Below are 16,865 nucleotides of genomic sequence, written 5' to 3' on the forward strand. Positions count from 1 at the left end.
ATAACCAGCTTGACTACCATGACAGACAGTTAAGTGTAAATAGGAACAAGGGAGAGGATGTTCTGATCAGCGGGAACAATGGAACCTTCCAGGCAACAACCCCTATTCATTCCCCCCAAGTTTCTGCCAGACACTGATACATCTCAAGCCACATCGCCATGATGCACATTCCTCCACACATTCCGCTATGTACTTGCCTACCTCCCATGAACGTGATTCTGAATAAATGTGAGACTGCCTCGGAAAAGGCAGTCCCTAAGGTATAACCCCTCTAGGTCTCTCTCTTTATTTGGACTTTGAGTTGTCTTCCCTCTATCCCATGCTGCTCCCTACTCTGCCGCCCTGCAAAGTGACAAAATATTTCTTGATAGTAATAGCTCATTAGCTGAGGGCAAAAGCTCGTAAGGGAGCCAGTCTGCAGACTGACCCACAATCTCACACACCCTGATACCCATGTCCTTGTGTGCGTCTTCCCACACTTTATCAGGGTTGGCCTGTACACCAATAGGGTAAGGCAGATAGGATGGCGTGTCCCTTCTGGATCCCGTGGAGTCCACCATGCTCTCTCTCCAATCACTAAGTCTGGGAAAGTTGGCTGCCATGTCACGAGAACACGCTGGCAGCCCCAAGGAGAAAAAGCCAACTGCTAACAGCTGTGTGAGTGAACCACCTTGAAAGCTGAAGCTCTGGTCCCAATTAGGCTGCAGGCCCACCCACACCCTGACTGTAGATTCAGACCCAAAGTCATTTTGAGACAATTTGTTATACAGCAGTGGATAATAAATATATTCTCTCTCCCAACTTACACACAGGATTCATTTTTTGATGGTTCAAATAATTCTTACACATATTGCAAGGTACCTCTCATCTCTCTATTCTTCATGTGAAGAGACACAATCTGGATGAACAGCTATCATTTTTTGTTTTATGGTTGGTTGATTTTTGGAAATTTTATATTCCTTATGTAGTGAAAATAAACCTTTTTAAAAATCTTTTGAATGAGTCTTGAAAATTACACCTAATTCCTACATTTTTGGTTTTTTTTATGTTGACATGTTTTTAATCAAAAACATGTCTCTCATTATGTCTCTGGCAATTATCATACTTAGGAAAACAGTTACCAGATTTCATGGCTTTTTTGACCTAGGTACACTATAGAAACTGAAGTTCAAGACCTTTTTGCCTGATCCATTTCTGAGGTCTAGTTTGCAAATATAAATCTCAACAAAATCTCTATGTTAGAAACTGTTTCCCAAAAAAAGGCAATCTAAGTAGATTATTAAAATTCCAGGAGGAGGAAAATGTGAGAAAAATCATCCCATAATCTTCCCATGGTTCCAATTTTGGTTTCCTATACATCATTTTAATATAGTTAGAATCATACTATAGATTAGGCAGCTTAGTCCTTTCATGTATGAGCCAAGCATTTCTCCATATTATCACGAAACTTTAAGTGGCTTTATGATATTTTTCTGGCAGATATCCTACCATTACACAATTTACCTGAGTATTTCCCTACTCTGAGATGCTTCAATGATACATTCTTTTAAAAAAGTGTGAACAATCTATAGTAATAATTAGCTATAAATCATTTAGTTGACTTACTGGCTTCTGTGGTTAAATACCGCTTTTCATTGCTCCATTTGCTCCATTTCCAGAAAGTGTCAGAGGAACAACGAATCCGAAAAGTATATAGAGTATATGGTTTTAACTTGTCCACAGCAACGAGGTAACTTGAATTTTCTACTCCTCTGATTGTGAAATTCCGCTATTAGAAAATAAATAAATATGTATATACATGTATAGACACAGTGCTGTGTACACATACTTATATATTTCCACACACACTTTTTAAAATAAAAACGCCCCCTTAATTTGTAATATAAATTGACTGTCCATCAGTTTGTCTCTATATGACCAGAGACAGTTCCTCCACTAAACCTTGAAGCTTAAAAATATTATTCAGGTATTTTCTAGAAATTTCTTGGAGGCAGGAATCCTCTTATGTGTCTTTTTTATATGGCACTTAGACCCTCTAGTATGTACTAAAAATGTAGAACATTCAACTAATACTTATTTAAACTAAGTTAAATTAAAATAAAGCAATTTTAAACAAATTAGAGGATTTACATGCCTCAAGAAAGTCTCTGACCTCCTAATTACATACACTGGAGTTTTGGGATTACATGTGGCATTTGACTAACTTTCTAGAAATCAACAGTAAATTTTCAAATGAATATTTAAGTACAGTATCATTCATTTTGGACTTAATACACATTATGAGATGATGCAGTATAAAAGTATAAAAGTCAACCTAAATATTTCAAGTGTATTAGAAAGTCATGTTCTGCCTTCTAATGGCCAATTATCACTTGCTCCCGTGGCTGCACTTAGCAGTTTTAAAAGTCACATATTCCTTCTGGTGCTGACTAGTCCATTAGCCAGTGCTAAAGGTTATAGCAAAAACTACTGATTCATTCGTAAATTTATTGAACATCAGCTATGCACCAGCTACTGTACTAGACCTGGAAACATTCTGAATAGTAAAAGTCAAACTTACATTCTATAGTGTCTACTATTATGACTGTTTATGTGTGAAATATAATGTTACTATATTGAGGTATAATGTCCTGGTGCTTGTAAATTTCTATAATAAATAATCCGAGCACTTACATCTATCAATTTCTTTCTTTTTGAAAACTGTTTATCCAAAACAACATCAACAAAATTTACAGAGGAATCTTACCAATTCTTGTACTGAATTAGCTTTAATAATTTCAACTTGACATAAAAGTTTAATCTTTGCAAAGTTGCCTGGTAGACGCCAGTTAAGGGTGACAGCTGTTGAATTAATATCCTTCACTTTGATTGAAGTAGGAGTACGGGGATGAACTGTAAATGTAATTTTTAAAGATTAATTACTTTAAAAGCTGTTTTCTAATACGACAATTAGGAAACAAGCAAAGCTAAATTAAGAGAGTTACCATTAGTGCTGATTAATAACATTCCACAGTTTGGGATACAAAAGCCTTATTTCTACTACTGACACCAGAGGAACAACAAACATTTTCTACAAACCAGAGTCCCTCAATTGGAGCCAGATTTACTAAAGATCATGGTCTCTACCTTTATGAAACTCCTGCTTTATTTGGGGAATGACAAACAAACAAGAAAGACAATTACAAGAGTATAAGTATAGACAGTAACTGGTACGGGCATTTAAATGTAAGCATGGTAGGAAAAGTCTTAAAGTGAACATGGGATTAAGATGAGCTTTGAAGGAAGAATCATACTTAAACTGGCAAAATGTATGCTGAAAAGCATTTCAGGTCAGAGAACAGCAAGAACAGAGGTATGATGAGGCAAAATGCACATGACAGAGGTAACAGTACATGTGGCCATTTGAGCTGTGGGAAAGAATCAACTGGGAAAAAAAGGTTGACATGGCAGAGGGCAGATAAATACATACAAACACTAGTACAGAATACATTTTGGCCTTAGGAAAAATCAGCACTAAGGTGCTGGGGAGGGTGTGTTTGCTTAAAGAGGAGCGCGAAGTTCCTTTGGGGCCATGGAACAAACTTGTCCGTGCTGGTGGGTCTGTGAATCTATAGATGGATCTGGTTGCATAAAAACACACAGATGTGCATGCGCACACACATACATACCGCACACGCGTACATACTGCACACACACACAAGCCAATTAAAAACTGAATAAAAGGAAACAGGAACAGTAGTCTAGGCCAGTGGTCCACTCCTGGTGGTGTGCTGCTGCCGGCAGCCTGGTGTGGATGGTGCACTACCATCAAGTCAAAGGGTCACAAGACTCTAATTTAATATTTTTGCAACCCCCTGTGAGTCTATAACTATTTCAAAATAAAAAGGTTTTTTAAATTAGGTAAAAAATTGTCAGAAATAAAAAACTATTAAAGTCACAGTTTCTATGTAAGTGACACTTTTTTTTTTTAATTCACTAAAATGGTGAAATAAAAATTATACACTATTTTAAAATAAAATCACAAAATTAATATTAAGTAACTATAATCAGTAAAAAGTAATATCTAGGGCCTCCCTGGTGGCACAAGAGGTTAAACACCACACTATGAAGCAATCCACAGCCTCTGCAGCACAAGTTCGATCCCCAGCCAGCCAGGGAGCTACCCACATGGCGCAGCAGACCTCTCCTGACTTGCCGGCTGCTCCCCTCAGCAGTGCATTTCAGTATGACTGCCTGTTCTGTTCCCCGCTCTGTCTCTAGAGAATCCTCTCACCCCCCTGCATCTCTGGCCTGTACCCTAGCCCCTTTATACATAAATAAATAAATCTTAAAAAAAAAAGTAATATGTACTTTTCACTCATCGCAAGACATTTCACCACCTCTCAAGTTGTCTTTACGACACTGGTTTATGGAGTAGCTTACCTTTTTCAGTTATGTTAACTAAAATTGTTGATTTTGATTGGCCCAGAGGATTGCGAGCGTTCAGAGTAAAATTATACATTTCTTGATCTGGAAGCATTTGAAAGAACAACTGATAGCTTTCATTTGTGGGCATTTCAGCTCTTTGATATCTAACATGTTTTTCTGAAAAACTGAATTAGAACAACAAAGAATATTAAAATAATTTCAAAATGCCAAGAGATAAAGGGGATATAAAAAAAATGAATGAAAAAGTTTCCAATAACCTTTTTTAAAAGTTCACATTTCCTATTACAGACTACTACATACCAAGGAAAGAATATGTATACAATATAGAAAATAGAAGCAAATCACTGCGCTCTGAAACAGTCTCAGTTCATAGCTGAGTGTTCATCCTTACAGGTTATTTAAAAAAAAAAAGAATCAAGAAATCAAGTCCGTGTGCATTCACATTACATATTTATGGTATACATAATTCTATACCCCTTGTTTGGTTTTAAGGTGGTTCATAATACAAATGAGATTGAGCATTTCCACATGTCATTTAGCATCCACTCCAGAGACCTTTACCTTTCAAATAAAGTGTAGCTGGTATTTCGAGGGCCCACCAGTGCCGTTGATCTCCCTGCATTCCAGGTACATATAACCTCTTTTAAATCATATGTCTCACAGTTTAGTTTTTGAGGAATATCAGGTGGATCTAATAGGAAAAGAAAACAAAATGTAGTTACTTATGGTTACATGTTTTCCTTGAAAAATTTGTCTCATAAATGTTAATTATATTTTGTACCATTTCCTTCAAAAATGAAGGTATACTGTACATTTTACTTTTTGAACTATGTAGGAATTACCACTCTTTCTGTAGCATGTAATTTGGAACTCATATTACATTAGAAATGATGGATTAACATATAAGTGAATTTCATTTGGAAACTGGCTCCAGCAGACACCTGAACACATCAATAGAACTAAGATTGACATTTATTTTGAAAGTTGTTTTAAATCTAAGGTCAAACTTAATCATTTTATTAAAGTCAAATACCAAAATTTTGAGTATTTTTAAAATGTTGACTATCAGATATAGTATGTTGTATGCTTAAGTATACTTCAAATAACAGGAACTGAAGATAAAGATTGAAGGAGAAAAGTTAAGAGGGCCGTATTTGAAATTTACTAATTTTCTTTTCAAAGAAATTAGTTTACAAAAGAATTAACCAAAGCGATGTAAAAGCTAGGTGTAAACCAATTTTTTTTTCAATATAGCAGCAAATACAAAAATGCAAATTATAAAAAAAGTTATTTTTAGTAGCACCAAAACAACACCAAAAACCTAAGAATAAATTTATCAAAGATATGTAAGACCTCATGTCATGAGGATAAATCAAAGAAGATTTAAATAAATGGAGGGATATATACCACATTCTTGGCTAGAAGACTCAGTATTGTTGGAATGAAAATTGATCACCTAGATTGATCACCTAAATTGACAAGATTTAATGTAATCCAAATTAAAATCCTGTCAGGTTATGATAGTGTGTGTATGTGTGTAAGGGGAAACTGACAAGCTGATTCTAAAATTCTCTCTGGTCTTTTCAAGAAATGGTGGCCTAATAGGCTATCCACAAAGGAAAGAAAATAAATGAAGCTCAATCCCTAACTCATAACATAACCTATCTTTATTATAATAAGCTTTTAAAGAGCTCCCTTTGAAAAGTTACTGCTGCTCTTGATAAATACTGAACAATTTTTCAACCTCTGAATGTTATAAGTGAAAGTGAAATTGAGTTCATTCAGTTTTGTTCTAATATTATGATAGTAGAGTAGATCACTGTTGGAACTAATAAACTCAGTGAACATTCTCATCTCTTAAGCTGTATTTTTTTCTTTCATTCTTGTAAGTGGAGAGCTCACTTTTTGGTATCGCTTATCAAACTGCTTCACTACAAATACCACCGTGTTCTCAATTTAGTCTGTGTGATCACTTGTGAGGAATGTTGTAGGTTTTATTTCTTAAAATTCCATCAGAAAAGAAAATTTACTTTTCTTATATTGTCAAATTTAAATATGAGTATAGCCTCACTCTCCCTTGAATTCCAAAATGTTATACTGGGAAGGCATAAAGGGAAGGCCACAGTTCTCAGCTGAGAAATGCACCTAATCCTGGCTATTCCCTGGAAAGCACATGAGCGATGGAATGCACTTCATCAGCAGTAGTAAAGAAGTGGCTGAGAGCAGGCAGTCCAGAGCACAGCTGAGAACCATAAAAAAGCACAAGGAAAAGCACTAAGTAAGAGTAAATCACAAAACACTTCATTCACGAGACCCTGAGATCAAACTCAGGGCCGGTAGTTTGGAATGTGGGGAAGCAAATCTCTCAGGGACCCACCACGTTACAGACACAGGGGAAGAGACAAAGATGCTAACACAAAATCATTTGTAGACAGTCAACAGAAGCCACATAGGTAGAGCAGTCCATCATAACAACTTTTAGAAATATGAAATTTTAGGAGCAAAGGCGTGATTACAGTAATGAAGATGCTCCTGCACTGAGAGCATCAATGTAATGGACACATCAAGAGGAGGTGATGCTGATGCTCTCAAAAAGGTCACTGTAAAGGCTGGAGAAGTATATACATGCTCCTGAAAGGCTTTAGGCAAAATCATTTAAACTTCTTTAATTCAGATCCTTAAAAAAGGTATGCCTTTAGTAGTTGAGAAAATAATTTATAGGAGATAATTCCTAAATGATGCAGGATTAAGAAATATATTATACACTACCCTTGTTTCAACAAAGCTGTTAGCTAAGAATTTGAACTAAAAATTAGCAGCTCAATGCGCTAAATCTTTTTAAGAAACCTACAATTTCTATAGAGGTATGCAGAAAACACAGCTAGATCATCTTAAAACAAGCAAAACTTACGGCGCTTTCATATATAATTTATATTAAAGAATTTATAAAGTAAGGAAGAAACAGAAGCTCCCCCCCCCCAATAAAGCTAAGGTGTTCAAAGAAAACAAATTAATAGGAACTCTTTAAGAATTGGATATGGGTGCCTACTTGGTGGATGGGGTGTGATGACACACATCTGATAAGGTGTGAAGCTGTTCCCCTAAATTATATACAATGTTGTAAATCAATACTGGCTTAGAAATGAATTAATGAATAAGTAAATATTATATACTTACATCCTGCAAAAACAACTGTTCCAAACATGTTGTCATCTGTCGTGAAAACCACATTTGTTCCACTATGTGCAGAAACAGAAATATTATGGATCTTGATTGCAACATTCTCCCCATCAAGATGAATAAGGGGACAATTTGTTTGGCCAATCTGTGCTGACAACACCTTTTCTTGAGTCACACAACAAAATGTTATATCCGAGCCTACAGGTATCACTTTGTCTTGAGGAAAAACCTTAGTCTGAGAATCAGAAGACCCTAGAAAGAGCAAAAGGGAGTCATAAATACTTTAGAAGCCTTTTACCATAAATAGCCCAAAGTATACAAAACACACACTGTTAGATGCTTTGTCATAGTGGTGGTCCATTACAGGGTATGTCTCCCAGGTTTCAAAGGAGAAGACATACCACATAACAAATAAAAAGGTGGGTGCTTTATTTACGGATGATGGGATGATGGTCAGGGAACAGAGGGAAAATCACAGGCCAATATCTAAGATTACAGGTTAAGGTCTAAGAAGTTCAAAGGTTCAAATTAGATTGGTTTATATTCACATGGGAAAAAGTCACACAAAAAAAAAATCACTCATTAAGTATTCCCTATCTTTTAATTGATTCTACACATTTAGGGAAACTCTACCTCACTTGGCCTAATATATATTTAAGTAATGCAGATCTTAAAGAGCACTTTTTCTTTATCACTAATCTCTGCAGGTTAAAGGCACACCTTTTTTGACCTCCTAAATAGCCTATCATTTTTTTATTGCCTCGAGTCTCCTTTCTACTGTTTACTGCTATCGGGCTACTAGCCCTACCAGTCTACAAAAAATGACTCTCTGGACTAACTGCTCTGGCCACTTTTCAGTGACCCTTCTCACTGATTTCCACAGGCTGAAGTCTTCCTTCTCAAAACTCACTTATCTCCTGGGTTCCAACTCCTATAATTTCTTAGTTCTTGGATGTCATTTCTTTTCATAACATACAGTGTCAATAATACTCAATACATAGAGTTAGCGCCAACTACTCATTTGGATGCCAAATCTGTATTTCTTACTGCCTATTAGGCATTGCTACCCAGACACTTCATAAATACCTCAAGTTCAACATATTAAAAATGAAATTTATCTTTCCCACATAATTTGTTCATATTTTTTCTGTCTTTAGTGGATGGCATTGGCAACTACCCAGCTTCTCAAACTGAACTTTGGCTTAAATTCTCTCACACCAAACACAGTCACTAATTCTGTCTCATTGGTGTTTTCATACCTTCCGCCCCTTTTCATTTATAAACCCAACTTCACTGGCTTTTGCCCAACTTCAACAAGATTCTCTTTATTTATCAACCTGCTTCCAGTCCTTCCTTTTTTTCTGATTCATTTCTCCATATTGTCACTGGAGTAGATTAACTACAATGATTGCCAGCCTTTCTGAGGACTTCATTTAATTGTTAACAATGTTCCAAGCCCTCTCTCACACTGCCAACATTCTAGCAGCACATGAGTTTTATTAAAAGTCCAAGTGATTTTTGGTATCTGTGCAGATTCCCAGGCTCTCAGCAACAACTCTACCATCCACAGGGGTCTGCTCTGTGGGTAAGAACTGGAATCCATTTTGCAAAAATATAGACCTCACTCATTACCACCTCCGTACAACTTTTAAATGCTCTTCAGTGCCTACCAACTATAGTGGTTTTCAAACCTGCATGTTTACTCAGTCACTCAGGAAGTTCTTTAAAAATCCAGATTCCTGAGGCCTGACAGACTCCTTGAGTTAAAATCCTCTGGGATGGGGAACCTGAGAAGATCACCAGGTAAGCTTCACACACTCATGTTTCGGAATTCAGAGGACTGCAAGCTTGAGCTAAACATCATTGAATTTAATTGATAAGATTAATTAAAGCAAGATTAAACTAATTCACTTGAGACAAAAATTAACTTTGAGTAAGCACTCACAGGAAATGTTCTTCAGTGGGCTCCAGTTACTCCACTGTTTCCGACCAGAGAAATGATGATCGTCAATGTAGCATTTAATCCCCACGTAGTGAATGGCGCACTCCAAAGGCATGTCGGAGGTCCAGCTCCAATGGTGAATTGTATCTTTTCCTGTCAGAGTTGTGTTGTGGGTCATCTAAAAAAAATTTTATTTCTAAGTAGTGATATGTTTTGCTTTCTTTTAGGATTAAAAAACACAAGCGACCACACACAATCACCAGCTAAATAAGCTGAAGGTTTGCTTTTTCGTACAACTACCTCACAGCTTTCAATAAGGCGCAACAGGAGCGTAACAGTAGCACTAATCATGATATGTTTATGTTTACTTTCTTCAACTTTAGGCTCCACTTCATTACTATACAAGATGTTGATACTCTGTAAGAGTCAATGCAGTTTTGAAGAAAATATGCCATTGCTTATATCATTTCCATTTTCTTTTTTTTTTTTTCAAGGATTTATTTTATTTTTTTTAATTTTATAGAGGAATGTTTATTTATTTATTTGTTCGTTTTGTTTGTTTTTTGTTTATACAAGCACTGGGTACAGTCAGAAGCGCGGGAGGGTGAGAGAATTCACCAGAGCCAGAGCGGGGAGCAGAGCAGGCAGAAGGACCGAAGTACACTGCTGAGGGGAGCAGCGGGCGGCAGGAGAGGTCTGCGCGCCATGTGGGACCCTCCTCTGGTGGCCGGGGAGCAGCTGGGGATCGAACTGGCGCCGCAGCAGGTTCGCAACCCAGCGCTCAACCGCTGCGCCACCGGGGAGGCCCTCATTTCCATTTTCATGGAGAAAAAAGGATTAATAGTTTGTACCTCTAAAGCATTCAAATAAGAGGGAGGGTTGTCATCTCAACAAAATTAATTATTGCTTTGAACTGTTTTTTTTTAATGTAACTATTACATAAACTTTAAATTTTACTTTTAAATATGCAAATTATTATTGTATAACATATTTATCTAAATTATGAGAAATGGACGTTGAATTTCAATAAAATGTTATGTATTTGCTAAAGAGACCTTGAGACTTATGGTTTAAGACAACAGCTTAAATAAATGTATCTCCTTCTCTCTTACCTCCTGAAATCCCTCTAAAACAAGATTATAGATGGACAAGGACAAAAAAAATAGGAGAAGAAACAATAATAGTAAAATTTTAGAAGCTACACTTTCAAACTGAAAGAGACCCTTTGACTGTCTAGTAGAAGAGATGAAGATAAATTCACATAAAGAAACAAATAGGATAATGCCTTCAAAATGTGAGAAAGTTTCCCAGCCAAGAGTTCTATATCCAGTCAATCCATCAATCATGATTGCGTACAGAATAAAGACATTTTAGGAAATGTTGTGTCTCAATATATTTGCAAGAAGCATTTTATATTCTCACTAGCAGTATATGAAAGCTCCCAATGTTCTGCATTTTCTCAACAACTTCAAATGACAATCTTTTTAATGTTATAAGTTATTTTAATTTTTTAAATAAAATCTATCTATAAGCTAACTACTATAGATAGGAGAGTTTCTACAATAAATAACAAATGACTAATAGAATATCTGCTTCCAACAAAACAAGGAACTAAAAGGAAGGCAGGGATTTGAGGAAAAACAGGATTGTTACAAGAAACATGTGAACAGAATACTGTTCAATAAGGGAGAACCCCTTGAACCATAGCTTCCTAACAAATGTGCCAAAAGATACTAAGATTTTCTTAAACTAGTTATAGGAATACTTAGGTTTTAATCTCTTGAAATCTAGGAGTAGATGGTAAGAGTTGAAGATGCTGGAATTCCTGAGACACCACTGACCCAAGAATCCTCAGCTATTTACCACATTCTATGCTACCCAAATGTTGTCAGTATCCACGAGAGGCCTTATGTACAGGGGTTGGGAAGTTAGTCAGAAAAGACTCCTCAAAGAGACTTAGTCACAGAGATAAAAGACCTATTATGTTTAAACATTCTGGCAGGAGATTTACACTACCTGGAGAGACTTCAGGAGTTAATAAATAAAGCAGACAAATCAAACTAAAAAACAAAAAAAAAGACAGAAGAAAAATAAGATTGGGATATACTACATGGTTCAGTGGTGGACAGAGTTTCTGATAATTATGACAAGAACAGCAAATACAAGTAGACCAAAAATTAGAATGACACAGGTAAGAGAGGAAATGTGTGCATGTGTGTGTTGGAAACAATTGCCTGGGTTCCAGACCTGGTTCCACCATTTAAAGTCTTCCTGTGACTCTGTATCTTTATCTGTAAAATTGGGGGAGAAAGCTGCCTCCCTCATGAGGCCTGTTGCTTTGACAGTGCAAAGAATTAACTGGGGAGCTTTACAACATCATCAGGAATGCTGCAGCCTCCATCTATGCCAACACGACAGCTGTGACTGCTTTCGGAATGTAAGATGTGAATTGACAAAAAAAAGATAAGACGGCAGCTATGAACTACAGAATAATTCTGTTTATTATATTTACTATCTTATCTTGAACCTACGCAAATAAATTGTAAAACCATGAGATAGCCTTCTAATTCTTAAATCTATAAGCATATCTCAAATCCACTAAGGGGAAAAGAGTAAAAGTCATAAAGAGTAATTACCACATACTAACTGTTTAAACTTTTTATTACTACCTCTCATTAACCCTTAGGACAAAAAGCTAACCAAAGTTAGAACATGAGGAAACCATTCATAGGCAGGATTTAAAAAATGAGAGGGAAAAAAGTATGTAATAAATATAAAAGCATTTTTTCAGATGTAGACAAACTGAAACTCACAGATTTCTCAGCAATCATTATGGCTAAATGTGTTTTAAGACATTTATTTTTATGTTTATAATAAGTCAAAGATAAAAATAATAAACTAAATAATATAAAAGTGTATATATGTATACCTTTATTTCATATATGTAGAAGCGTATGTATAAAAAAATTACTATGTGAGTGGTAATATGACTTCCCTAAACTTCCTATAATGGTTACATGTTGTTTTAGTAATTAAGTGACTTTTGAGTCACAGCATACAGTTTTTAATGAACTTTGAAAGGCTGTCTGATCTATTTCCTTAATAACTCAAAGATTCACTGATGCTACCTTAAAAGTTTTTTTTTACAAAAGTTACTCAGTTTCTTTTATGTTACAGGACAACAATCTGCTTTTGTTGAAACTTACTAGTTTAATGATTTCCATTTTTTCTTTTTGTAGAATTTTAATTTCCCAGATGACATTTGAGTGGTGTGGATAAACAGAACCTTTGTCATTCCACTTTAGGTGTAACGTAGAAGTTGAAAAATCAGCAGACAAATTCAAGATCTCTGGAGTATCCGGAATTAAGTCTTCAAAAAACAAAAACAGAAGATAACACTTAGTAAAATTAGTAATAATTTTTCATATTGTGATTCCATTAATTACCTGATTTTAAATTCCATTCCTTCTTGATCAAAAAAAAAAATTAAGTATTAAAAGCAAACGCTGAAACCTGTTACTGAATAAAGAGAATATAAGTATTTATTTGTATAAGTAGCTCCCAGTGATTCATCAGAAAATTTGAGAAAAGTACTTATCAGCTGGTTGTTTCAAATCCATAATAGATCTTCTAAGACAAATAGCAACTGTAGTATCAGGTGATCTAGGTCCTACAAGCTGGCAATATCAGAGTGAAATAAGTTTCCACTCTTAAGCTATGTCTAAGAAGACAACAGTTATGGAGACTTTGCTTTGACTGAGTTTTCTGTATTTTTCTTTTTTTTTTTTTTAAAGATTTATTTATTTTTATGCAAGAACTGGGGTACAGGTCAGATGTGGGGGAGGGTGAGAGGATTCACCAGAGACACAGCAGGGAACAGAACAGGCAGACTAATGAAACACAATACTGAGGAGAGCAGTGGGCAAGACAGAAGAGGTCCGCTTCACCATGTGGGACACTTGCCGGCTGGCCAGGATCGAACCCATGCTGCAGAGGCTGCGGACAGCTTCACAGTGCAGCGCTCAACCGCCTGCACCACCAGAGAGGCCCTTCTGTATTTTTCTATAGCCTTTCCTTTTACCTCCCATGTTAGACGCCCTTCATGCTCAGAGATGTCACCCACTTGAGGGGGTGATGAGGTACTATCAGATATTCGTATCAGTATCAGCAGCAGGACCAGAACAGTGCCTAAGGCATTGAGCAAGGAAGTCAGCGGGTTAAGTGCTGCAGTGGTGGGCACAGGGGCTGCCAGGCATGAAGGCAAGAGATAAGGTGATCAAGTAGGAGGGTTCTATGGAAAAACTGGCCAGAGTAGTATAGATACAAATCATGACTTTGCACATAGAAAACAAAGGACAAAATCAGACATGAAGGATTAGCATAATGAGAGAGATTAAATGTAAGATGTCCTTATGTTTCTAGCCCATAAAGCATCAGAAAAAGGCAAAAAGGAATGAGACCACTGTTAAGAGAAGCAGAAGCCTGGCTCTGGGTGACCAGGGGCCACAGGGAGGAGAGTCTGTCAGCGGAGGCACCTGCAGAGGGCTAGTGAGGACAGGACAAGTCAGACCCATGGATACGGATTCCAGGGGATCTTACTGAGTGTACCTGGAGAAACAAATGCGAACTCACAGACATAAAACAGCCAGAGCCTGTCCCCATAGACAGTCAACGTTTCAAGGAACCAAAGACCCCAGCAAGAATCCTGTGAGAGAATGACACAGAGACTTTCCACTGCAGAACATCCAGGATCACTGAAAGCAAAAGAAATGGGTTGCTAACTCAGCCAAAAAGAGGTCCTAGAGCGAGACAGAAAAGACAACAGGCATTGGTGGGAGGACTGTCAGCCTCAAAGTCTGAGGGGGCAGTGGGCCTGAAGCTGCACTGCAAACACAGTGAAGAAAAAAACCAAGCTCAAGGATATGGGCCTCTAATGGGAGAAACTGGCACACTGAAATGAGCAGCAGACAGAGTAAGGCACCCATCAAAATCTTCAAGCCAACCCCCTACAAGAGATGAGTAATTTAAGGAAAATTTTTAATGAACCAAATCCTCTCCTCAAATGACACCCCAGGGACAACCAGGTGAAGGCAAGTCACAAGAAATCCAGAGACATGCTTTCTCAGGCGCATGTCAAACCTAATGCTTCCCCATGAAGCTCAAGGTCATGCAACAAGGTCAGGGTGAGCACAAATTGCAGGAGTGCCCTGTTGCTGACGGTGCTAAATAACAGTGGCAGAAAAAAAATAAACAGAAATGGCAGAACAAATGCAAGATAAATCAGTATTGGAACTTAAAATAAGGACTTGTAAATTTAACTGAAATTTGCTGACCGTGGTGCTGTACACTGGATTTTGGTAAAATGCTCAGAGCTGTAAAGAAACTGCACATGTGGATTTAATGTCTAAAGTAAAAGTCAACAATTACAGAGTTGTATGAGGACAGTGGTGGGCGCTTTATAGGCTAAGCTTTAAGCGAGATATTGCTTTTTTAAAAAAAGAAAAAGCACAGAGCAACAAAGAGCAAGAAGTTGATTTAATGTCAGGAATGGGAAAGCCGAAGGTGACTGTGACCACACAGAGCAGAGGCTTCCAAGAAGGTGGTTTCTCTTTCAAATGTTTCAAGATGTCACAATGTAACTTAAAATTATGAAACGTGGACTACTTTTACTGAGGCAACACTCATTTATTAAAATGCTTGCCTCCCTGCAAAGTCTACATAATTTACATTTTATCAAAAAAGTAGTGGGCTGCTCTTCAAAACACAAGCCACAGCCAATATTTCAGGTTGAAGACAGGAGTAACCACAGTCACAAATGAAAGGATTAAACTCTCACCTCCTCCCCCTTTCTTTTAACTTCACAGCACACATGGGAAGTTTTTCCTAAGTGCCCATGAACTGCCAGCTGCATTTTTTCCTAGCTAAAAGAGATACTTGAGTCCAAGGTTAACTTACTTTCTAGAAAATAGGAACTTCTCAGGAAAGAAATGCTATCAAAGTCTTGTTTATTTTTTTAAATCAGTCCCTCAACCCATCACCACCATACTTTCTGCTTAACAACATCTGAAGATGGGAGTTATTGCAGCTCCTTCCTAGGATCCCTACTGTTCTGTACTTTACCCTATCAGCGAGATCCACTTTTTCAGGTTATTTTAAGAAACTGAAGACATTAAAATATTTGCATACCACACAGCTGACAAGAGGATAATCTCCAAAATTTACAAAATTTTTACACAATTCAAGGACAACAAAAAACAAAACAGCCCACTCAAATCCTGGAACCAACCTAAATGCCCTTCAACGGACAAATGGATAGAGAAATGGTGGGGTACATACTCAATGGAGTATTATACAGTGGTGAAAAAGATGAAATAGTGGCATTTGCAGCAAAACAGATGGACTTCAAGCTGATTGTTAAATGAAATAACTCAAGAAGTGAAAGACAGGGTTCTGTTGGTTACACTCATCTGTGGAATATAAATAACCAAACAACATACACAGGTAAAATATAGTAGGAACAGATTTTAAACTCAGTGAAAGAATATAATGACTATTAGAAAGAACAAAGGGGGAGGGGAGGGAGGGAGGGAGGCAGGGGACACTGGCATGGATGGTTAGGTGGAAGGAGTGGGACATGCACACATGGAAGAACAAGAATGTAACCCCCCAAATCAAAGTAAAAATTAAGAAAAAAAATTGAAAACCTGTGGTGTAAAAAAATACCATCATATTTGAATGCTAAACTTGGGAAATTATTTGTAGCAAATATGACAGAATTACTAGCCACAAGATAGAGAAGTCTGTGAAATGATCAGGAAAAGACTTTTTTTACACGAGAGAAAATTTACAAGGATACTTACATTCTAGAAAAGAACACAGATAACTGATAATTTTGAAAATTAATCACAGAAATGTAAAAACAAAAGTGTTAAAATTTGGAGGTCATCAGACTGAAATGGCAAACGAAGACAGGCAGATAACACCGAGTCCTGGCAAGCACACGGAAGAACAGGCACTCTCCACTGTGATGTTTATGGGAAGATAAAAGGATTCAAAATGTGAGGGGGACAACTGGTGGTGGATATCAGAAGTGATAAAAGGGGGAATATAATGGATGAAGCATTTCCGATTCTTAGAATTTAGCTTAAGCTGAACAGCACACATATTCAGAAATATGTGCAAAAGATGTTCATCAGAGCACTGGTTAAAATATTGAAAAACTGGAAATAAAAACCTTAAGGTTAGTAAGCAACCCCTAAGGTAATTAGGGCACCTCCATTCAGTGGAATATTCTGCAGCCTGTAACAATGATATT

The 16,865-nt window shown here is 36.9% G+C and overlaps 1 protein-coding gene across 1 annotated transcript in view; it reads right to left on the bottom strand.

Moving 5' to 3' along the window:
• LIFR (LIF receptor subunit alpha) overlaps positions 1-16,865 on the bottom strand; it is a gene marked incomplete at both ends in the record, with an annotated part of 36,857 nt that overhangs the window by 13,649 nt on the left and 6,343 nt on the right. Inside the window, 7 exons of the mRNA XM_084233978.1 lie at positions 1,606-1,768; positions 2,747-2,892; positions 4,423-4,592; positions 4,990-5,119; positions 7,606-7,860; positions 9,554-9,728; positions 12,757-12,920. Coding sequence (XP_084090104.1) covers positions 1,606-1,768; positions 2,747-2,892; positions 4,423-4,592; positions 4,990-5,119; positions 7,606-7,860; positions 9,554-9,728; positions 12,757-12,920 — 1,203 coding nt within the window. The remainder of the gene's footprint in view (positions 1-1,605; positions 1,769-2,746; positions 2,893-4,422; positions 4,593-4,989; positions 5,120-7,605; positions 7,861-9,553; positions 9,729-12,756; positions 12,921-16,865) is intronic.

Source organism: Talpa europaea (assembly GCF_964194135.1).
Source record: "Talpa europaea genome assembly, chromosome: 5".
NCBI classification, from domain to species: domain Eukaryota; kingdom Metazoa; phylum Chordata; class Mammalia; order Eulipotyphla; family Talpidae; genus Talpa; species Talpa europaea.